This window comes from Strix aluco, chromosome 19, assembly GCF_031877795.1.
Source record: "Strix aluco isolate bStrAlu1 chromosome 19, bStrAlu1.hap1, whole genome shotgun sequence".
In the NCBI taxonomy this organism is placed as follows: domain Eukaryota; kingdom Metazoa; phylum Chordata; class Aves; order Strigiformes; family Strigidae; genus Strix; species Strix aluco.
This window is the reverse complement of record NC_133949.1, coordinates 14099152-14123439: the sequence shown is the minus strand read 5'-3', so window position 1 is coordinate 14123439 and position 24288 is coordinate 14099152. Positions and strand designations below refer to the sequence as shown.

General features: G+C 38.2%; 1 protein-coding gene across 9 annotated transcripts in view; it reads right to left on the bottom strand.

Moving 5' to 3' along the window:
- Positions 1–24288, bottom strand: part of USP32 (ubiquitin specific peptidase 32) — a 126171-nt gene that overhangs the window by 35161 nt on the left and 66722 nt on the right. For 4 of the 9 annotated variants that reach the window (XM_074845647.1, XM_074845649.1, XM_074845651.1 and 1 more), the window contains exons 20-34: positions 23656–23794; positions 23269–23374; positions 22432–22605; positions 21728–21902; positions 20924–21075; positions 20099–20210; positions 19327–19538; positions 17709–17893; positions 17031–17117; positions 16049–16169; positions 15196–15387; positions 14305–14596; positions 13433–13866; positions 12996–13088; positions 10088–12457 (exon numbers count right to left, since the gene is read on the bottom strand). In XM_074845647.1, the coding sequence (XP_074701748.1) occupies positions 12284–12457; positions 12996–13088; positions 13433–13866; positions 14305–14596; positions 15196–15387; positions 16049–16169; positions 17031–17117; positions 17709–17893; positions 19327–19538; positions 20099–20210; positions 20924–21075; positions 21728–21902; positions 22432–22605; positions 23269–23374; positions 23656–23794 (2648 nt within the window). In that variant the 3' untranslated portion in view covers positions 10088–12283. Of the gene's footprint in view, positions 1–4790; positions 5029–5972; positions 6039–7724; positions 7886–8682; positions 8840–9608; positions 9694–10087; positions 12458–12995; positions 13089–13432; positions 13867–14304; positions 14597–15195; positions 15388–16048; positions 16170–17030; positions 17118–17708; positions 17894–19326; positions 19539–20098; positions 20211–20923; positions 21076–21727; positions 21903–22431; positions 22606–23268; positions 23375–23655; positions 23795–24288 lie in introns of those variants that run through there. The other 5 variants (XR_012625790.1, XR_012625791.1, XR_012625793.1 and 2 more) reach the window with 4 other exon arrangements.

Here is a 24288-nt window from a genome sequence, read left to right as displayed (position 1 = left end):
CATGAATCACAAGGCTGTGAGAATAGATAGCACCAACCATTTGAAGAACCCCAGCAGAAATAAAGGCTGTGAGGACACCTGAAAATTGGCTCACTCAGAATCTATTCACCCTGAGCCAGGGCATAGAACTGTGGACATGGTAAAACCACAATACAAGTGACCTACCCATAACACACTCAATTTTTGGTATCCAAATTATTTGGGGGAACTAAGTAGTAAAATTATTGGAAAATAATTTGGTACAGCTTGCAAGGGGTTGTCAGCAGAAGTCAGTTCAGCTACTGTAGGTATTCTGCACTAAAAGTAATTGTGGTAAAGGCAACTGGAAGCAGGCTGAAGGTCTCTGTAAATGATGCAGGTTGTTCTCTAGCTGATAGGCCAGAACAGCCAGCCAAAATAAATCCAGCCTCTCTGCAAGTATTCTTCCTCAAATACCTTCCTTCGGAGTAATCTTTTATTTTAAGAAAAATACATAAACAAAAGAAGATAATGTCAGTGTTTTACTATTGTACACGTGAATCCAAAATACCCATTATAATCATCACCAAAATAAATTGTTGTACCGGTTTGAAATGGTGGGAAACTTCAGTTTTCCTTTCATTCAGATGGAGAACGTTTTATAGTAAGACATTCCTCTGGGATAATATACATTTTCATGGATTCAGATAAAAGTTATCATATATTTTTTTCATATCCAGGCTACATACACTAAATTTAGTACTATGGGAAACAGAAAAAGAGCCTGATGAGAATTTTAAATGATGATTTTTCTGCAAATGAACAATGCCATTTCCAATGGCTCTTCCGAGAGCCCCTTAAAACAACAGCTTTCTGAAACTCCTGAAAACAAAATAGTAGATATCTGTGTAAAGAATCTATTTTCATATTTGAATGACCATACCCTTTTCTGTAGGCTAGTAACTCTGTGCAGCATTTTTCCAGCAAGCAGTTTACAGCTGAATTATAAGACAGAGAACCCAGCTAAGAAAACACTCCCCTGTCCCCCTTTTTCCTCTTTTTTAACCACAGAGGAAAGAAAAAGAAGTTTTGTTTAACAGACTGGAGCAATCTGAAAAATCAGAGCTCAGGTTGCATACGTGTCAGCTTTTCCATCGCTGATACTGTTTCCTTCAGCTATTCTGCATTTATTTTTAAAAGGTCATTAAGCAAGATACAAAAGGTGAGGTGCAATGTTACAGATTTATAACCTGCCTGAGCACTTGTTAGACAAAGGGTCAATGCTGCCTTGAACACAAAAGCTTAGGTAAAGTAGGCGTCTGCTTTCTACCCTGAAACATCAAAGCCCAGCAGTTAAAGGAAGCAAGACCAAGGCCAGCTAAGAGTGAAATATATTAGCAGGGGATATTCACATCTGTGTTCGATCCCTTACCTTCCTTTAATCAACTCTTAATATATTTTATTTATTTATTTGAACTCTAACCTTCTTCACGCTCAGCTTGTCTTTTACTGTATTAGACTGCCTGCCGCTCACATGAAAGAGAAGGCAACTTTAAAATATAGCTAGAATTTGTGTCCTGGTTAAATCAAACAGGTTAAACAACAGTCCAAGCATCTCACCCCTACAGATTTTGTGCTAAAAGATAATAATTCTTGAGGTCACTCTTAATTCTTACTTCTTTAAACTGCTGCTAGTTTGCCTCGTGTCTCATTAAGCAGTCAAATCTCTGTATTATGCTAAAAGCAAAATTTAATGACTTCTTTAATTGAGTCATTATTTGAAAATATCATGTACACTGAAGGCAATCTTATTCTAGCTTATATTTCATTCATAATCATCTAAAGAAATATAATTAGAGCAAAAGGTAAGAAGTTTAAACACCCAGTGTGACATCTTTGTTCACAACTCATGGTCAAATTGGTCCTCTGATATGCTGCCAACTTTTTATCAAAAAGCTTCCACTGAAATTCTCTTTGTTACAAGTTAAATGCTATGGCTGCCTATGCTCAAAGAGGCTGTGGGCCCAAAGATTTATTCCCTTGTGATGTCTTTAAACAGGAACATTTTTATAATCAAAACTGAAGATGAAAAGGCAAGACCACATGGCAAGAAAACATTTACAATTCACTTGCTTGGGAGCAGGGTCATAAACATGAGCGTGCTCTTAATGGTCAATGTGCATCATTTGGGTCTTCCTGTGTGGAATCCTTTCCTGCCCCTTGAAGAAGCAGGCTGATACACTGTGAATGGCTTTGATTAAAAAGTCTCCAAAGGAATTTTATTCTGTATCAGAAGGAAAACATAAATCTAACAAAAATTCATCTAACTTTCTGTTCTGTTTGCTGGTGGGTCACAAAAGAAAACCTCCAGCATCTAGATGAAGCACTAAGCCATGATTTAAATTGCTGCATGAACATCTGAACATCAGAGCTTAAAACTTCAGCCAGTTCTACCCTTGCGAGCTTGGAAATAAGTTGGAACAGGAGAACTCAGGCTGGAAGGGCCCTCAGGGGTCTCTGGTCTGGCCCCGGCTCAGAGCAGTCAGACCAGGCAGCTGGGGGTTTCATCCAGGTGGCTTTTAGAAAGCTCCAGGGACAGAAATTCCCAGCTGCTGCGTCAGCTTGTCCCACTGCTGCACTGCCCTCGTGGTGAACAACTTTCTCCTTGTACCAGGTCAGAACTGCTCTTACTAAAATTTCTGTCTGCTGCCTCCATCCTCCTGCCTTGCACCACCGAAGAGACTGGCAGCATCTTTGCAATTACCTCCTGTCCACCCTGACCTGGGGGGCTCGGGGAAGCGGACACTGTTCTCTAGATGCGGTGTGAGGAGAGCTGAGCAGAGGGGGATAATCACTTCCCTCCATCTACTGGCTCGCCTCCTGCTAACAAGGCTCCCGGTGTTCTTCACCTTCCTTGCTGGCAGGACACTCTGCTAGCTTCTGCCGAGCTCGCTGTCCTCATCTTCAGTTTACGTTGAGGCCACATCCCATCAGTGTACGTTCATCCAACCCCCACCGCTGAGCTCTTCCTCCCTACTCTTCCTCCCTGCTTCGGGAGCCTTCAGGCACAAATCCTGCATATGTTGTTCTCCCCATGGTACGGTCCTGGGGGCACCAGCACCACCAGCGGTGCACGGGGGCAACTGTCAAAATGTCAGTGGAGCACTTTGGAGGAGGGAGCTGTCTAACAATGCAGGGGCCAGATCTCTGTAATCACATTGTTCCTTGCATTGTCTCGTTACTCCAAACATCATAATACAAACAGCATTTTTAAGGCTTTCTTGATTTGCCACTGGTGGTGTTGGATCCTGTTTCTGGCTCTGAAGCAGCAGCTTTCCTTTGTTGTTACCCAGCCCTTAACTAACATGCACTCTTCAGTTTTCCTGCAGTTTCTCATTGGGAGGCCGAGGTTTATTTATAATACATATAAATATTTTCTCCACCAAAATGCTGCATTAAGTGAAGGGACAATTTTTAATCTGAAAACCATGGTATGCTAAACATAAAAAAAGGTTTAGACAAATACTGTGCTTTCTATATCATATTTCAGCAAATGTGAAACAAGATTACCCATGTACCCAGAGCTACTGAAATACCTGGCCAAACTTCTCTCTGATTCTAAAATTGAGTTAAACCTGTTGCCTCAAGCTATTTCTTTGACTCCAAACACAGCCAGCACATAATCCACTACTTTTACAATTTATTTGACCATTTAATTCCTTTCTTCTACCTCAATCTGACCAAAACCCCCTCAAATGGGTAGTGTGAAGACAATATAAATTGCAAGATAATTTGAGGAAATAAAAACCTATAGAAGAGTCAGTAAGGAGAAGATACATATTTGCAGACAAGATCTGAAAGTCTAGATAAAATAACCTGGCTGTTACAGAATACTGACAAACTAAAGTAAAATGAAGGTATTTCAAAAAAGAATTTTTTTTTTTTTTTTTTTTAAATCAACTGTATCTGCAAGCATTAGGGTATGCCCAGATTTGGTGATGACACTGCTTTGAGCAGAAGGCTGGACTGAATCAACTCAAAGTTCCTTCCAACCTGAACTATTTTAGGATTCAACAGTTCTACACAAAATTATACACCATGCTATTATTTAATTTGTATTAAGCCTGTGTTACACTCCATGGAAAAGGCAGATGGTATAAACCAACCCTGATCCCTCCAGTTTGCATAAAAGGGAAATGTAACTGTTTCTTTCACACGAAAAAATGAAATCTGCTTTGGTAAGGCCCCCAAGAGCTGCCCGCGCTTCCCACTTTCTGGAAAAGGGAAGAGCACGTTATTTTAGCATGTTACACAGAACTGAGAGATGCTGAGTGTGGTTTGGATATACTATTTCCAAAATTCAGAAAGCACAGTCATCATGCACAAGAGCTCTATGAGCTATTTCATTTGTACTTTGCACCCAATAAAAATCTAATGCTGAAAAAAGCCTCCAGCAGTACCAAGATAAATAATATTGCTTAACCGAGTACAAGGAGTCCTATATTTTCAGAGATCAGGCAAACACTTTAACAAAGGCTGTGAAGCATCTGCTGCTACATTTATTTTTTTGCAGGGGATGGAGCTCCATGAACTCTGATAAACAAAAGCAGCATGCGACCCACCTAGGGACATCTGTCTGCTCTGCAGTCATGGTTTTTAAAAAACACTGTTAAAAGGTAGAAGGCGAGGTTTACTAAGTCAGGTAACGTGGGACAGGATGTTCAGCTGCCTTAGCTCTAGTTTTACAATTTTATATCAAGAGGAGGCGTGAATGGCTGGAACCAGCACCGAGGTGATGGTTTATAGCTAAAGACTGCGGAGAACATCAGAACCTGAGCGTTTTTGAGAACTGCTGTTAGGTATCGCAGACAGCGCTACTGGCCGGAAAAAACACGCGCTGTGTCTCGAAACCATGTGATCCCCTCGTCTGGCCCCAAACGCTGACAGGGAAGTAACGACTTCAATGGAAGGCTACGCAGTGGCAATCAGCGTGGAAACACCCAGTAGGATGGCAGCTTCAAATCCCTCAAAAGGAAGCTCTTAACTGTTAGAGATCTGCCAGGAACGGTCCTAAATAAAAATGAAAGTTGTGTTTTACCATTATTTTTCCTCGTATGTGTTCTATGCTAACAATTAACAGAGAGCCTGCTGGATGTGCTTTTGTACAAATGCGTGTTCTTTTCATACGTGTTTATTTATCTTTTTTTAGTCTTGAGTACCCAATACATGCTTTTGTTGCCTCTGCACTTCTCACAAGCTTGAATAACCAGAGGAAAGCAGCTTGGGTTGGTTTTATCCCCATGACTGTTCTGGGGGCATCACTGCCATACAAGATGCAATTGCAGCCAGCAACTAATTGTATTAAAGCACAATTACCCACAGTTTAACAAATCAATAGAAATTTTCCTTGTGATCTTCAGTCTTGAAGTCACTTTTCATGAAATCTGAATAAAAGACTAATCTTAATTTTACAGTGTCCTTTCAACGACACCTCTAGCTGAGCAACTACATGGGCCTGTGACACGTCCCGCTGACACCCTGGTGTCCTGCTCCATTATCTTCCCTCAGAGCCTACTGGTTTTGTTTGCCCAGACAAAAGGACTAAATTGCAAAAACTAGGAGAACTGCTAAAGTCTGTCTCAACGATAAACATTATTTAATCCCCAAAAGACAAGAATCTTGAGTTTGTGTGTCTGTATGATAAAACAGGCAGGATGTCACCCATCTGTTTTAGTTTGTGAGCTACTAAGAGTCATGAAGGGAGCAACTACCATGACTAAGAGCAGCATTTCTAGATTCTACAAATATGCTCAGAAAATTCTGCTTTATATTAAATCCATAAGCATCCTTAATATATTTTCTAGTTTGTGACTGATTTTGCTAAAGGGACCTTATCAAACACTGCTTTTAATTTTCACAAACAGGAAATGTTTTAACACATGAACAAGGAAGTTGGAGGTTTGTCCCAAACAAAAGGCACAATCTTCCAAGCTTCTGTCAGGTTTTTATTTTCCTGAAACGATAAATCAGCAAGTATGGATGACTGCATTTTACTAACTTCTTGCTTCAGTTTACTGGACCTAAGGGAAAAAGTGTAACAAAAGCTGCAATTAATACATACGCTGATCGTGCGGGCCCTCGGCCAGCCGGGTCAGCTGTGCCCGCAGTCCCTGCGCTTTCTCAGGACATTTAATGGCCCCGATATGTAGATAACGGATAAATCTATAATATAGAACAAACCAGCAATGCAATCTCCCGTGCCAACCAAAGGGAGTGCAGGAACAGGAGGATACACTCCGGCCGTAACCAGCAACTCCAGAACAGATGGAAACAATAGGATGAAGATGAAAAATAATTTTGGAGTTGGACTTTTAAGATTTAAGGGGAAGTGACAGTGGGCAACTCCTTTTGGTAGCAGGGCATTTGCAGGAGCTGGTGAGTCCGTGCTTCCCATCATGCTGGGGGAAATAGAAGTTTTTTGCATAAGAAGGTACTTTCCCTGCTGCGTATTTCCCCCTCCCTCCCAGGAGAAAGACCAAAAGCCATTTGGTTGATGGACTTTACTCAAGGTTTAAAGGAAGGCTACCTAACTGCCTTCAAGGGTAGGCTACGTACCTTCAGCAATTCAGACACGCATAAATGTACATGGGCAAAATTCCAGCACAGCTCATTTCACAATTGCTCCTATCTTACAAAATGGGCTCTGCTAATTTCAGACAGTCCTCGTCTGAGACTTGTACAGTTTTGATCTGGGAAGTAAAAGGCATTCAGCAGCAGAAAATGGCTGCAGTTTTTTGGCAGGGATATGATCCCTTCATCTATTTAATGGCCCTTGGTACACTTCTGAATCAATAAAAGCTTTACTACTGAAAACAGCACGTATGAACATCTTTGGTAATTAGAATTTTTATTTTTTTTAAATTGCACTTTCAATATCTAAAACCCTTAACAGATGAAATTCATGACAGGAACAACTATAGATCATATTCTTTAATTCAAATTAAATTTTCCATATTGAAAATGCACAAGTGACTCAACATTGTGGAATTATCACACTTGTGGAGAACAACCACTGTAAATGCTCTGAAAATTTATCACTAGGCAGTAAAGACAACTGCATTGAGCAAGTGTCATCATTTAGTGCTGCACAAATGCTCCAATTGCAGCTGATAAATATAGTGAGAGATGGCTTCATTTCCAGAGACACCAACTTCTCTGGCATCATCCTTGGTGATACTGATGCATGCTAATCCTTGGTTAAATATCCATTTAGCATCTTCAAGGGCCATAAAATAGGAACAATAGTTCATTTCCAGCTAAACATAACCACACTGTTTTTGTAAACATTCAGAAAACAAACAACCCCAAGTGATATGTGACTCCTGATAGACTAGCTTACAGCGGACTTTGGTCCAGTTGCCAACTCAACCAGATTTACTTCCTTTTTTTGGAAAAAGCATGATTGTAATTGCAGTAAGTCTCTCATAGTCAGCGTCTGCTCAGAGGAAATGTCTCAACACCATATACAATCAAGAAGAAAATACGTGAGCAAACACTCGTAGATGTAGAAGCAGCAGCAGGAACACACTGGTACACCAAGGCTGTACAGAAAGTACCTTCAGATCCTTTGTTTCAAAGGCACTGCTTCCGAGAGCAAAACCTTCATCTACGTAAGGGATCATTTCATTTTTGAAATGGATTGTTTTCTAAGTGTCATTAACAGCAATACTGAACAAGGGATTCAACTGAGAAAATATCACACTTACCTTTGTAAACAATAGAAGAGTTTCAGATGAAAATATAGTTCAGGCACAGTCTGCTTATCAGAGGTATTGGAGTTACTGTTTCCTTTCTTTTCAGAAATTCTGTGAACCAACAACTGGATTCACCTTCTGAAGTTCTATTTTACTTCTAAACGGCAATCTACCTGCAAATGCACATGTCCAAGCAACAGCAAGATCAATTTTGACCTCTTACTCCTGCACATTTGTCTCAGAGTCGTTACCCCTCTGGTGACGGCATGAGAGATTTTTGCCTTTGACTTTCCTCTCTGTTAGCCTTAAGTCTTGCATCAACTAAAACCTAGCAGTAGAATACATCTAAAATACACCAGCATACATTCAAGTAGTATCAACAAACATGTGCATCACGGATGGAGAAGATTCTAGAAGAAAGCTCATATTCAACTCTTGAGTAAAAAAGCCCAAATATTTTCTCAAATAGAGTATTCTCTCTTCCTTTCCTTTTTAAACCTTGGTGTTATGGTCTGACACATGCTGGGACTGCTTCCTCTAGCAGTAACATATGAAATGAGCCACATCTCCAGCAGAATTTACCTTGCTAAACTCAGTTTGTATCCTGTGCAAAATTTTCCCAAGGACCTTCTGCCATTAGCATCAGCAGTTATTTGGATTCATGATGGAATCCACCTTCCTAAAAAGCCATGAAATACGTTTATATGAAACTCCACCTTATTTCTGCAGTTGGTACCAGAAAGTGCGTTTCAGGATGGCTTCAAGTTCTTTCCCTTCTTAAAGAGAAGAAACCTAGTGGCACATTTGCCACAACTTGCAAAGAAAACCAAAACGTAACCAGACTCATCACCCTCCGTATTGACACCGTCACAACACAGGGAACCGTTACAACATGGGAACCGAAGCGTTTGGATGGAGCAATGACCTCGTTTTTTCCAGCCCCAGTTACTCTGTGATTTCACAGACTTACCAGGTTACAAAACAACATCAGAGGAAGCGATGACTGCCTGCGCTGCAGCGTGTGACTCTTCCTTTAGCTGCAGGAAAGAATTTCCTTTGCTGGCGAAGGCCGCAGTTTCATTCTCCACCTTTGCAAACTGCTGTCTGGAGACAACCAGGCGTCTGCTCTGAAGACGTACACACACATTATTTCTTTGCCTGTTCTTATGAACTATATTTATTTGTTAACTTGCATCTTTCCTTTTGTTTCTGTGTCTTTTGTATGACTCATATGTTGAGAGGGCCGTTTTTATCTCATGAAAACAGATACCCTGCTTGACCTAAAATGCCTATTGATCAATTATACATGCGCAATTAAATGCTTATGTGCAGAATTACTGTCATTTACTTCAGATTCTAGTGTAACACAAAAAATTTTAACTTCAGAAATCATTCCTTCTGGTGAGCCCTGTGCTAATAAGCAATATGCAGATGATTCTCACTTCAGATAAACTTTATTTTCTCTAATTTTAACAGGTTAAATATATATTTTTTTCATGGGAACACATTATGAAATGCGAGTTCAGGCTCCTGCTGAGAGCGGACGAGGTGGGCAGCGCTGCCGCCGCGTGGCTGCGAGCACCGTTGCACTGCCCCAAGTCCAGCTGAAAGCAAAAATTCAGCACGTGCCATTAAAAGCTCTGTCTCTAGCTTCCTATCAAACCCTCCAGTGATGGAATCTTTACATGGTTTTCATATAATCCCATTATTTCTGGAACATTTTGAAGAAAAACTTTTTTTTACCCAATTCCTGTTAAACTCAAAAGGAGCCTTATTTACCACAGCATGAGAACCTGGAATAAAATTATTACAGCTTGAATTTTAATTGTCCAAGTACACACACAAAAATTAAGCAATTAAATATTTAAAAAGACATTTTTTTCCCACTGTAATAACCTGCAGAAGGATTCTCAGCGTAGGTAATGAGGGATCCCATGTGCAGCCACTGTGTTTCCAAGTCATCACTGATCTCACTTCAGATCTATCAAAATTACACCACAGCAAAATGTGAGAACAGCTGAATTAATGTGGTTTAGTGCAGTAGTTCTTCAGACTTACTTGTAAGAAGGAAAGGTCTCACTCTCACTTTCTCACACAGGCACACATATTAAACGATTAAATGGACTAATTCTAAAAAAAAAAATGAACAGAATGTTCTCAAAAGGAGAACTAAAGGAACTTAAAATCAGAAGTTAGAAGAGCTGAAATACTGAGCTCCTCAGAACCAGTGCCATGCTGGACAAACTGCAAAGACCTGTTGTATGTTTACTCACGCGTTTCAATTTTTTGGACTGATAAATCCATTTAAGCTTAATGAAAACAGTACAGAAACTTCAAAGCAGGAAAAGAGCTATTAAAAATTATCTGACAAGAAGTGACACTTCATCTGCATCCACAGTATTTAATTTGTTTGAATAATATAGTTACAGATAAACAGGTTCACTCCATATACAATTACCGATACTTTTTTTAATACAGCTCATATTCCAGTACATCAACACTATTTTATTTACAAGGTATTTATGTACATTAACATCTTTCTAAAGTCAGTGCATTGTCAATAAGTTTTATACAATAATTTACAAAGTGAATGTAGTTAATAGTTAACTTAATAAATTTACTACTAATTCATGAATTAATTTAATTTAAAAAATTAATTACAACCAATGTAACAAACACAGAAGATCAAATAACATTAGTAGATTGTGCTACCTGCTTAAATAAAACTTTTTAAAGTAAATCAGTTGAATATCTTTCACTTTTCATGGAGTTTGCAGAGGGAGGAGTAGACAAACGGGTGTTGAAAAAGCTTCTAACCTAGAAATTCACAAGTCATGTTTGCTTTTCTTCAGTCTCAATGTTTAAAGATAAAAGACCATATAGGATAGGGAGCAACACTTTACAACTGAGACGATACTTAATTTTGGAACCCATCTGCTGTCCTCAAAGAGGCACGACCTCCAACAAAGGCAGGGAGGCTTTTGCCTGAGTAAAGACAGCAAGATCAGCTGATACAACTTCTTAAACGGATAAAGGATCTTCCTGGTAATTATAAACTTACTGGTAGGTTTGGCATTCTTGTAAAACACATTAAAATGAATCCAAACATTTATTTCAGAGATCAACTGTATAAGTCAATTTTGTTAGCGAAGATACAAAAATCTAAAGAATTTGGACGATGACATATGAAAAAATTAGTAAGCTGCTTAGACTCAGCTGAAGAACAAAAGGGTGAAACTTTTATCTTCATTCAGATATGCAAATAATTTAACACTGAAAATGTTTAAAGAAATGCCTACTCAGAAAATAACCATCTTTTTTCCAGTCTCTGCTCAGACTCAGTCATGCTTTCCTTCATGCAATAAGCCTGCTGACTTAAAAGAGCATGTTGCAAGGGCATGGAAAGCAATTCTGGTTTATCTGCAAGTATATGCATAACCTGTTGCAAAAAAAAGAAAATTTGAAAAGGCAACCAAATTTTGAAAAAAAGAAACTCCATTAAATTATGAAACCAATAAAAAAAAAATCCATCCATGAATGCTACGATAGCTACCTGACAGCCACAGCTTCTTATTTGTTTGAAATACACAGTGGATAATTCACAGCCATTCACTCCAGAGCCCTTACAACAACAAAAACAAACTATGTTTTTGAATTTAATTATATGAATTTTTAAAAGTGCAAATTTAAAAGCAACACCAGTCATGAAACATAAGCTCAAGCATCTTTCTTTCCAAAAGCTGGGAACATTTTGTGCAATGTGCACATTAAGACACCGTGCGTGTAATCACAACTACTCTCTTCAACCTGAAGTTTCTTCTCGAGGCATCTCAGCAGTCTGAGATAGCACTCTTCAGGCAGAAAAGCCATTCCTGAAACATGTTGATCTGCACAGCCAACACATGGAGAAAACACAATTATAATAAACCATTCAAGTGTAGAAATGAATCTCTTCTCAAATTATGATTTGGTTGTGCTCCCAACATACAGAAAGAAAGCAACTGACACATTAGTGGTGGCAAAACTGGAAACTTTTCTTACTCTTGATGATAATTCTTTAAGTTTGTGCACTAGTCATTCTCTTGCTTTCCCTGTTTTGCCAATAAAATGCAATAAAACTGCAGGAAAAAGGAGGTAGCAATATCATGTTGTCCAAAGACAACACTACAATTTTCTTTCCCCATTATCTTAAACCTAAAGAGAGCCTTAGGGATTTGTTAGAACAGTTGGTAAACTCTACACTACTTTGTTTAGCTCTTGTTTGGACTATTTAATTTAGCTCTTATTTGGTCCTAGTTGGCTTTTCTCAAACCATTTTATTTAAAGGCCAATGGCAGTCTCAGCCTGATGTCTAACACCAGAAATGTTTAGAGCATGTAGTGAGATAACAGAACAAAACAATACTATCTTTATATTAACTGCTATTTAATTAGGGTTTTCTTTTTGTGCTTTCAGATCACAGGGTACGATAACTACACTTAGGTTACCTGTTTCAATAACATTTTCGCCAAATGTAACTTGCAGGATGTTATCCCTCACATTCCCAAAACAGTCCATGGAAGATCATCCGCTTACTGTAAAACACAGTATTTCTTATAATCTGACTCAAAATCTTCATCCATGCTGCTTGTGTCTGCCATCTTTTTGCCGTCTATCTTTGGCAGAAATTGTGCATAGTCTACCCCCTGCTGCTCGTAGAAAAGAATGTAGGCAGAGTCGGTGTCGATCTCATCGGGATGCAATTCCTGAGAAAGAGAAAAACACCGTCTGAAACACGCGACGGGACAACGGTGTTACTCTCACTGAACTCAAAATACACACAATTGCCCTAGAAACAGTGTTTTTAACTGGCTGTGTAGAACAAGAAGAATCACATTTTCTGTCTCCCCTGTTATAGTTATCAGGCTCCATTATGTACTTGAAAAGTCTGACAAATTTTATAGGGACAAATGCAAATACTTAGAAATGTCAGAACTTAGTTATTCAGTAATTGAACACAAAACCGCTAGCATCACGAAAGATATTCTTAGACTTCCATTTTTAGTAATTTTTCCATCTCTGTACAAAATAAGCATCTTTCCTTAACCATGGTGGCAGCCAGTGAACAGATGTTGACTTGAAAAAAACACTCATGCACAATTTCAGTTAACAATTTTAATATTTATCCAATGCAACTTTTGAGATGCTCATGATTTCAAAGAACAGTTCTCACCAAATGTAACTTTTTTTAGCACTAAGTAACGAACATGAAAATTGATTTGCTACAAAAAATAAATTATTTACCTTACAGCTACTGTCGTTGTAGCAGTACCACTTGTTGTTCGGGTTTTTGGCATAAGTGACATAATGACCCCCTCCCATAATTCCTGAATGGCACTGAAGAAAATGAAGAAGAAAATCAATTCTGGATCAAACATCAAACCCCAGAATTTACAGAATAAATGATTCACAAATTCATGATCTTTAAGGGAGTGACAGTGGTTCATGACAACCTATACATCTGGAGCTGACTAACTTTATATACCCAAGCAGAAAAATCATTATGCAGAGATATATTTTTCAGCTGTACTCATTTTATGGCAAATTTATTTTGCTGACAACGGCTCTACTTTGTTCTCATCAATAAAGCCCTACTTTCTGTAATGGAAACAGAGTAAATGCATTTAGTCAAAATAATGCTACATAAAGATAGTTTACTTGCATAAAGAAAATCAACTTACCGAAATTGCATATAGATTGTAAATAGGGTTAACACAAACTTCTTCTCTTTGGTCATCTGTAGTATCATCCTCGCTGTGGTTATCAATTTGACCGTTGATGCTGCCATTGCTGTAGGCGTTCTGCTCACAGATGTATCCGTTGGCTAGAGTCAGCTCACTGTCCTGAGCAGTATATAGTTCACTCTGGCTACCACCCAGAATCTGCCCTCTAGTGAGAGCATCGCCTTGATCAGAAGTAAATCTCTGTTCCTGGTCAGTACCGTTCTCCTTACTTGAATCCAAATTTTCTTTGCTACTTGAGAGTTTGTTTTTACCCAGTTGTGGTAGCCGCAGACGCCCTTTACCTCTTCCTAAAGTCCTTGGGCTACTATTTGGGCTACTGTTTTTACTTGAAGGACAGCTGGCTCCACTCTTCCTCCCCAAAGACGGAGATGCTAAAACAGAAAACATGTGGACTACTAAGGTAAGTAAACACATAGTCTAGATTTTTTTTTTTAAAGTGTTTTTTTTGCATAACCAAACATTAAAAAACACTGTTTCACTACAACTAATGAGTAGTCTATAAAAGTAAAACTATCTTTGCACACACACAATACACTACCATCTATAAACTGAAACCTAAGTCCTTTATGCAGGAGCACCTGCCTCACTCAAGCAGATAGTGCCAATATCTGTTCATAACGAGTAATTTTTTTTTTTTTTTTTTTTTTTTTATGGTAAAGCTTCACTAAGCTTTCCAGGGCAAACAACAACAGAAAGGAGTGTTTCAGAATAAATGTAGTGCTTTGGCCAAAGAAACATTAGATTTTATTCCTAATTATGTTTTTTCCCCCCTCCAAATATCAGTATTGACTGGAATGTTCCCTATTTACCTTTGATATTATTCAAGACAGTAGTGTTAAGGGAGGATGGACTTCTGTTCAGCGTATCTCCTTCTCCTGGTGTGTAGGTGACCTGCAGATCTATTTTTCTAGACTCCCCTTGGAGAGTCCGTGGTTCAGGAAGGCTGTCAACCTGGAGTGTTAGCTGCTTTCTTTGAAAATTACTTGGATCCCTTTGTACCAAAAAGGCACTTGGGTCAAAATTTTCTCTGGGAAATTTAACAATTTTCTGAGATTTAATCCAGCGGCCATTTACGAACTGAAATCTTTTCAGGTGAATGATCTAAGGAGAAACATGTTAGAGAAAATTAAAGGAGGACAATTACATCACAGTGAGTAACTTCACTGTTTAAAGATAATTTTTCCTGAAACATACACATTTTACCATATGCTAATTTAAAACAGTAACATTGCTGTAATGTGACAATTTGGATTTTGGGATCAAGCTGGTAAAATACAGAACAAATATTTTCATGGGGAAACAATGGAAAAGGTTGCTTCAATTCAGTGATCAGCACTGTGTGTTTTGAACAACCTACCAAATTTGAAAAGCGACAAATGCAGGTGTTACACAACTAGACAAAAGATCATGTTACCAGAAAGACTGCCTGAGCGTGAATCCTATGTCAGAACAGACGACACTGAATGCAAAACACCACCATTTCCTGCAATGTGTCAGCTAAAAAGATTCAAAAGGATTTGAGGCTTGTTTTATTTGTCTGCATTACAAAAATGCATGAAGCAAACGGAGTCAATGCCCCTCCTGAGACTGTCAGCAAAAGCAAATCTTATTCAGAACAAGGAGACACACGTAGCAATTCAAATTTGTGATCAATGTGCTTTGGTTTTGTTGCTGTAGAGGAAAATTACACAAGATCATACCAAAATAGGGGGAAGTCTCCACAGATCCAGTTTTTTGGTGGCCAAACAATGGGTCTTGCATTTGGAACAGTAGTACATCTCATCCTCCCCCAGCTCTTCCTCACTGGTGAAGGCTCTAAGACAGCTATCGAGATTGATGGGCTCTGCTTGAGCTCGTCGGCTTTGTTCAACACTTTCATGTTCTTCTACAATCTGAAGCGAGATAAAACTGTATCTGACTTGGAAACATAAACCACTGCTCAGAGGAATGTTCTATTCACCGTATCATACAAATAACATCATATAGTTATTTAGGATTAAAGATAAAAACTAGATGCACTAAGTTTTAGCAGAAATTTAATTTCAATTATGAAGAGGCAGACATACAAATAATGCTCCATCCTTATTCTTGGGTTCTGTTTACAAAATTATCCATAAAGCACAAGTTTATAGATTTAACTCACAAGTTTGAACACTTATTCTAGACTAACTCAGCTATAGGCTTACCTTTAGTTAGGTTTTGTCGACTTGATGAGGAAATAGGTTTACTCACATGAATAACTGTTTATAGCACTGGTATGCTTAGAAAATGTATCCAATTAACATATTTTGTAATGTATTGTGGAGACTAGATCAAAAGCAACTCACAACAGACAGAAAATACACTGTTGTGGTTTCTTAAAAGCTTCCCTTCCACATTATGGTCACATTAAGACATTAATTTATCTAGAATAGACTGTTCAAGTTTAACAGAAAATGGACAAAAGAAACATTGATTGTGCAAAAAAAAAAATATTAAAATTAAAAGTTTGGTGGAATGGGTTGTGCTTCAGGGCTATTAACAAACAACAAAGGGTTTGCATGGAAATTTTACCCGTTCTTGCGACGTCTGGTAGCGCAGATGGAGCGCTGTTGGATCCCAGTCTACAGCGATGTAAGCATTCCCAACACAAGCCCTATCTTCTGTGCACTCAATTTTACAGCCACGGCAAAATCTAAGTCAAAAAGTTGGATGTGGTAAGTAAACTGTCCCAAACTAAGTTTTACATTACTTCACACTCCAATTCTGCTCCTTATTTTGTAACATATGCAGCCCCAAAGTTTCAGGCCTTGCCTTCAGTGTAAGGCAGGCATTTTCATAAAACAGTGATCTGTGTCAGTTTGCTATTTTACTACAAAACTTTAATAGAGATGAGAAATTGAAGCAGTTGGGTGAGCGCATCCATCTACCTGTGTGTAACGCTGACCAAGCCTACCTGCGACACCAAATCTACAGTGTTTTGTCTCCACAAGTATTTTATAATATGATAATGTACTTTATTATCTAGCTGCAAGAGACCTTTTTTTAAAATAAGCAAATGGTCTGAATACCTTCCAGCAAGAGTCTGAAAGCAAGGTCTTTGGGGAAAATTCCTAGTGTGCTTCCAGGGTGAATTTCTTACTGTCCGTTTTACTTTTTACCCTTCAAATGGCACAGGAACGAGGCAGGGTAGATGATTCACATCTAAAAGTTTTGGTTTGTATGAAAACCGCACAAATCCTCCAAATATGTACTCATATGTGCCTGCATATATACACACACGCACACAGATTATTTTGAGGGGTTAAGAGGTTTTTGATACTGTCATGTCTGTCTCCTAATTTAGTTTCTGTGTCAGCAGAGCTTTCAGCTCTCAAAGTCATAAAAGCTGTTCTACAGTGAAAGCCTGCCATGTGAGGGTTTTGGTTAAATTAGATTCTAGATTCTTATTATTTGATATTACCTCTGAATCTGAAACATCTCAGAAACGCATTACCATAAATTACATTTCTGCTGGAGTGATTCCCTTCCTTAAATCTTGAAAAGGACAATTTACCTGTACCATGGACACCAAGCACAAGAATTTCCATCCTTTTGAACTACCCTTAAGGTGAATGGATACTGATACCCCATGCTATCATCACTGAAACAGAAGAGAACGCAATATGAAACACGAGCACTCATTCAGACTGCCAATTACCTTCCTTCACTATGTTTGCCATGTTTACTTAAAAAAAAACCCACCCAAAAAACCCCCTCGAAATTCTGATTTTTATTAGATTAAGCTATTAAACAAAACCTGCCTTTAGATCACCTAAATTTGTCAGATATAATGAATTATCAGTCACTGGATGAGAACGAACAAACCAAATCGTGTAAAGCCAATCCTTAAGTGCAGCTAGAAGGCATACTACATTTAACTGTATTAAAAAGGATTAGAAGTTATTTTTAATTACTGCCATTATTAAATTGCAGGACTCTAAAATGATTTCTTACAAAAACAACCCACTAAATGGAATCTGCAGGCAGAAAGCGTCTGGGGTAAAAGCACAGACAATTGTTCCTGAAGTTGTTGACATTTAAAGCTTAGTTATACATTAAAAGGCATATGTTCATTCAACAGAGGTATTATGAGAAGTCAAAACTGATAAAGATGAAGAATGAATAGATTTTCAAATCTTTTAAGTCTAAGCCAACTGTAAATTCAAGCCAAAGACTGAGATGCCAAACTCACCAGTCTTGGGCATGATTACTAGCTTCCTGGGGCGGGAGCGGGCTAGCAAGCCTGGAAACCTGGATCCACACTGCATCATACAGGTCTTTTTTCCGTGTATGAACTGTACAAGGAACAATCAGTGGCATTCCAAAGAGACTGGGACGATTCTTCTGAGATGAAAGAAAATATAATTCTGTCCGCATCTGCATATGTGAAATAAAAGAATGACTCAGATATAAGTATGCATTAACTCACATTACCATAATTACTAGGATGCTGACCTTGTTACTTATTTCAGGCTTTGGCAATTAAAATAAACCATTAATTCTATTAGAAGTACTGCATTTCAGTCATTGTTTCCAATATTAAATACTGTAAATTTTGATCATTGACTTGAAATTGCCTGAAAACTTTTTTGTATTGTATGATATTATGGCAGTGTTATTTAGGCACTAGACCACATCAAACATAAATCTGTATTTCAGCCATGTACAATATTTTGTATTTCAGGTGGTATTTCTCACATTTCCCACCACATGGTACTACTGTAATGCAGACACGCAGCTAATGATGCTAATACCTGTCCCAAAACAACCTCTGCACTAGGCAAGCTCATGTTTGCTAGAGAAAGAAAACCCTTACGTCTAAAGGAGGGACTACAGACTTGTACACAACTTATTCCAAGCAGACAAACTAACCTTTAGGCTACATCTCCCATTTATAAGAAAGATTTACCATCTCAACTTAATGACACTGAGGTACAGCAAACTGCCTTGCATAAGTTTTATACAATTAACCCTTTCCATTGATAAGATTTTTGACAATGACAAGCATGGGTTCCTGGAATAGCTTCCACAAACAACTTTTACTGGTTTTTAAGCTGTATAACTAGCAGCTTGCCATGGCTCCAAAGCATTATACCAATCACCTATGAGATTCTGCAAAACCCGAATCAAGATAACAGTGATAACAGTGGTTAGTGGCCATTACTTGAGAGAACAAAGCAAAAAACCCTCATACACACACACAGTGAAGAAGGAAGTTAACAGCCTCCTGGCCCACATCCACCAGGCTCTAAATGCCAGCAGACTAAAGCCTGGACACAGCACACACAGAACGCGTGGCTATTTGAGGTGTTCAGTCATCTGGCTTTGACATTCAGAGTTCAACTTAACTACAGATGCTTTTACAGAGAGTAGTTCACGCTAACAGAACGCCCCAGGGATGGACTATTTATCTTCACTCCGTTTCCGTATAAGAAATAAGGCTTTTCCACATAATGGGAAAGAAATGCATTTCTAGTAGCTCCTCTAATTAGAATTTTTTCTGCTCAAAGAGTCTGGAACATTTAATCAGGGAGTTAGCGAACGCCCAAGTATGCATCTCAGCGTTAAAGAACTGGGAAGCATGCCAGTACTAAGGAAAGAAAAATACACCATTAGACATTACTATTTAAATTTACAAGAGTTGTGTTTCTGTAGAACTTGGCGCTCACTTAAGAGGAAAATATATTCATGCTCTCTCTTCTTAAGAAATAAAGATTAATTTATCATATGGACATTAAAAAAAATCCTCGCTGACTTTCTTTCAAAGTGTGTTACGTGAGCAATTTATAACAAACGCAAAATCTACTCACCATTTTTCTGTGGACTGCAATTATATACCCTGTACATGGACTATCAGAAAGCGAGGGCACGTGGCCGTTGAGTGTCCAGTTGGCAAGGTTACGCTCTGTTCCACATGGCACTACAGTATTTGGCATTCCGTTTGGAATTAGGGTTGGTTTAGGAAGGTCCCCATTCATCATTATGTTGGGTGCTCCATTAGCTGATGGCCCAGTTGAGACATCTGTAGGTAGACAATTACATTCTCAATTACCTTCAGTAACCAGAATTGATCATGAGATTTTCACCCTTTCCATTCTGTTCAGTGCATTTCATGAAGTATGTCCTACTCTCCTTAAGAGCAACATCTAACCTTTTACTTGCCTACAACTTTGCAAAATCAGAGCATGCAAGAGCAAAGAGTAACAGAAGTGTTTACAACCTATATATGAAACCACAAACAATAAAACCAAAACCATGCTTCCAATTTTTCATATGTCCTGCCTTAGAGTCAATCCACAAGTAATAAAATACTTTGTGTGATTGTGTCTTTAACTAAAGTAAGTACATAGCAATCTTCAGGCTGCTATCCTGGGCACGATCCTAAAAATGCGCTCACAGACCATCAGTAGGTACTGAGACTGCTCACAGCTTCTCTGTGGATAAGAACTCTAACTTACTTGTCTTTTCTTTAATCCTCACTCTTTACTTACTATTAGGAATTAAGGTTTTCTCCTGAATTTCTCCAGTACCTAAGCACTGTGCATTTTAAATGAACAGGAAAACAAAGATGTTTTCTTTTACCTGTCTGCACAGGACTTGATGCTGATGTAGGTGATCCTGGAATTGGTATTTCAAATGCACACAAAAACCCACTCACTGATAACCGAACTTTCTGGTTGTCTTGAGGAAAGTTCTTCAGTAAAAAAAGAGAAAGTTAGTCAGACATGTATACCCTTCTACCTGTGACTCTGAACACGTTTTGTCTTTTGAAAACAGTGTATCTAAGAGCTTATCTCTCCCCTCCCATCTGCTTTCTTACACCTTTCTAGGAGGTAAAAAGGGAGCCAACAAGCACACCTTTTTGCAGAGAGTTATTAATGGTTCTCTAAAGGCACTGAGAGCACCCAGTTTCAAGCAGTTTTAGTCCTATTCAATGACAGCAAAAAAAATTAAATATATACACACACATATACATACATAGTAAAGCCAGGCATTACTTATGCCTCCAATGTCTCAACAGTGCTTAAACTCAAAGCACTTGAACTTGAGATTTATTACCTCAAGATTATTTTATCCTTTTTTTCCTAAAAATATAATTAGTAATCAATTCAACTAAATTTCTGCAAGCTTCTACACGACTACTAATTTTGTTTACAAGTGGTTTATTTTGGTTCAGTTTACTTTGATTTTAAATCTATTTAAAGCAAGCCAAATTACGGTTTAAGAATGAAATAAAAGTTAATACAGAGATAGAACTAATCTTTTTAATCACACATTCAGTTAAATTATTTCACAGTTCTTGTAAGCAAAGCTTAATGTCAAAAAGAATGAAGCATGCCGCTGTACAAATAATAAACAAAAATACCAGAAGTATGTTGCAGCAATGATTTTTTTTTTTTTTCTTACCTTTATATTGGAGCTATGCACTTCTGCAAGTAGAATCTGTTCTGGTTTTAGCCCACAGAGTTCACTTAACTGTTTTTTCAAACCTGTATACTTCTCATCCATGTTCAATCTCAGGCCATACCGAACAGGAGTGGTACCATCTAATTTAATTACTTTAAAGGGGAAAAGAAACACACTGGTCAGCAAGCCAGGAGAGTTTTAACGAGAGTAATACATTACAGCTACTTACTTATTAGAAAGTATTTTTTCTCCTTACTTGAAGATATTTTTTTTTTTTTACCAGCCAATTTTCAAGGTCTGCACACAAATGTCAGAAAAGCTCTTGCTGCCTAAGCAGTAGAAAATGGTTTCAAAACTTGTTTCACTTTTTTATCATCTTTCCTTTTGCCTCTTTTCCAACAATGCATGGGTTCTTCATAGTATAGTTCATGACCTAGAAGGTATTTTTTGTTTGTATACTCCCCCCAACCCTTCTCTTTTGCTCTCGACAGATTTAGGACAACCTCCACAACACAGTGAACCGAAGGAAAGTTCTCAGAATCTCCATTTTACAAGTTTCTGTATTAAGTCCTTTAGTCAAGATTAAAAACGGGCCATCTATGCTGGTTTTCAAGGTTTTATTTTAGTTTAACTGTATTCCAATTAAAATTCTTGTACTCTATTATAATGGTTGTACTATTTTTAAATGTAAGTACTAACACAAACAAAATTTGGATGTTTTATAGCTGTTGAAAATCTGTTCTACATATACAATTCTCATTTTAGCACTGCCAAGTTTATAGGGAGTTAAACGCTACTACTCACCTGTAATTTCTAGGTGCATGTAGCTATCCATTGGCAAAGGCAAGGATAAAAAATTAAAAGGGTCAAATCTAACACTTATATGTCCACAAGTTTTACATTTTACTTGTGACTTCAGCTGCCCATGAAATAAATCTACAACAATGGATCTGTTTCTTCTCAGATGGTTTTCCCAGGCCTAAAATGAAGTACAAAAACCAATACAAAGTTAGAAACTGAGACTACTTGCTGGAACTACAGGAAGGAGGATATGCTGCAAGACCTTCAAAGTTTCATTGGCCTATGGAAGTCAAATTATTTCCATAAAAGTTGTTTACCAATTTCTAATAAATAGGAAGTATTTAGTTTCAACATAAGTAAAGTTATTTCAGTGAACACAATAATCAAGGTATGACATCATTTAAAGTATTTCTGAAAGGATCCATCAGGTATCTTGAAATATTTTGATACTCTCTAATTCTGAGGAACTGCCAAAATGATTGTGAAGTATCATATTCATGCTTTTATTATAATATTTAAAACTTATTTTCATTTCAAAGGTAAAATTGACTCCTTGAATCACAGACCTAGCGAGTTCCCAAAGACAGTACAGTCCTGAAAGAGTATCGCCACAGACAGCCTCATCAACAACTTCGCAGCTTAGGACTATAAGGAAAAAAGGAAACAGCAAGCAAAGAAACCCCAAACCCAAAATTTTTAACCCATACCTCTGCTGCTACTTCCCAGTCTGGTCGACCATCACTGTCTTTCAGTTCAACATATGGCTTATCATGAACTCTGTTCAAATCCTCATGAAGACCATCCAAAAGAAAAGCCAGAAGCTCCTGCGAGTCTTGCTGTTGAAAGCCATTAAATCTTGGAGCATATTTTGCTATCGTCCACTACAAAAAAAACCCCCAGAAGTTATTTAACATCAGGTAACAAAAACTGTACCAATAAATCAAAATACTGTAGACAAGAGGCACGCTGTCAATGAGCACAAATTCAATTGCCAAGAGTTAAAGGTAAACCCCACGCTTGCAGAACAAGAGACCATTTACAGGCAAATGCATAATCTTTTGTCCCTAACAAGGGCTAGAAAAGTCACATCTTATACCACCACCTCTGATTCATATCAGGTAACTCCTTTGAGCTTACAGCCACTGAACCATGATTGTACTCCACAGAAAGCTGCTCAAGTCCTGAGCACCAGGACTGATGAACACTGGGCTCCTCCAGATGCACATCTTGCCCCTGCACAGCCCCTTCCTGAACACTTCCCCTACGCTCCTTATAGGCAAGAAAGCAAGTTCTGTGACCGGTTTGGAGCAACACACGTGATAACTGACTGCCCAGGATGTGGTCATTGGCCTCTGAGCCAATGTGAAATAATTCAATGTGAAATATACGTCCACGCATCCTTCCCTTTCTCTAGGGAAGATACTGGGTTGAGTCCCAGAACCATTACAATAAAGGTAACATCAGGAAAAAGCACATTACAAGATTTCTGCTATTCAAAGAAGTTCTTGCCTTCTACCTTTAAATAACACACATCACAGACTTACCCGCAGCTTTAACGGTGCTATATTCTTCTGAGTTCCACTCCACAACTCCTGAACCAAATCCCCATAGCACTTGGCCATGTGTCCTTTCATGCCTATTGGATTTGTCCTAGAAATCATAAAGTAATTAATACCATACTAAAATTTAAACAAAGTTCAAACATGGGGTAAACAAAGAAGGGCAAAGGCTTCTTGCTGAACTGTTTTAACTCCCAGAAACAAAAGAGGTTGTATTTTCCTATAACTAACCTAGTGTCTGCTGTATAGCTGATAGTTGGTAACACTGAGCTTAAAAGGATTTATTCATATTGCCTACTTCTGAAAGCTGAAACTCATTTTAAAGAAATGTTACAGCATCTAAAATGCCAAAGGCCTCAAATAGAAAATTACCTGTTAAGTTCATAAAGATGCCTTCCTGAGATGAAATAGCGCGTCAGAGGTTGCGTGTTACTGACACACTGGATGCTGGAGTTCATGAAACACGTGTTACCCAGATTGCTTAATCCAGTAGCACCCTTTTCAGTAGGAACTGAGAAAAAGAGAACATAATTATACCAACTGTGCAGACATGAAAAATTCAGAATGGTGTATCAGTAAAGTTAAGAATATGACCTTTTCACAGTAACCAATTCCATTTAACCTGCTCCCAATTACGAGACTGCAGCTAGCATAGATGCAACAGAGGACCAAGCCTGTTCAAAATGTCTGCTCTCTCAACAGAAATTAACAGAAATGGAGGTATTTTGTTGGATCTGATCCACCACAGACATCAGCCCAATCCATACAAACTATTTTCAGGTAAATAATTATGGTATTGAAATTTCTGGATTAATTTGTTAAAATCTTAACTATTCATTACCTTAAAAAAAAAATCTATGGTAATAAACACAAAATCCAGAATTTGCTATGTGCCATTTGCTACTGCTGCATCTGAACATCTACAAATTTACCTATCTGTACATCCAACCCTTCCACATTTCCAGCATCTAACTTAATAAAACAGAAAGAACAAGCAAAGCAGCA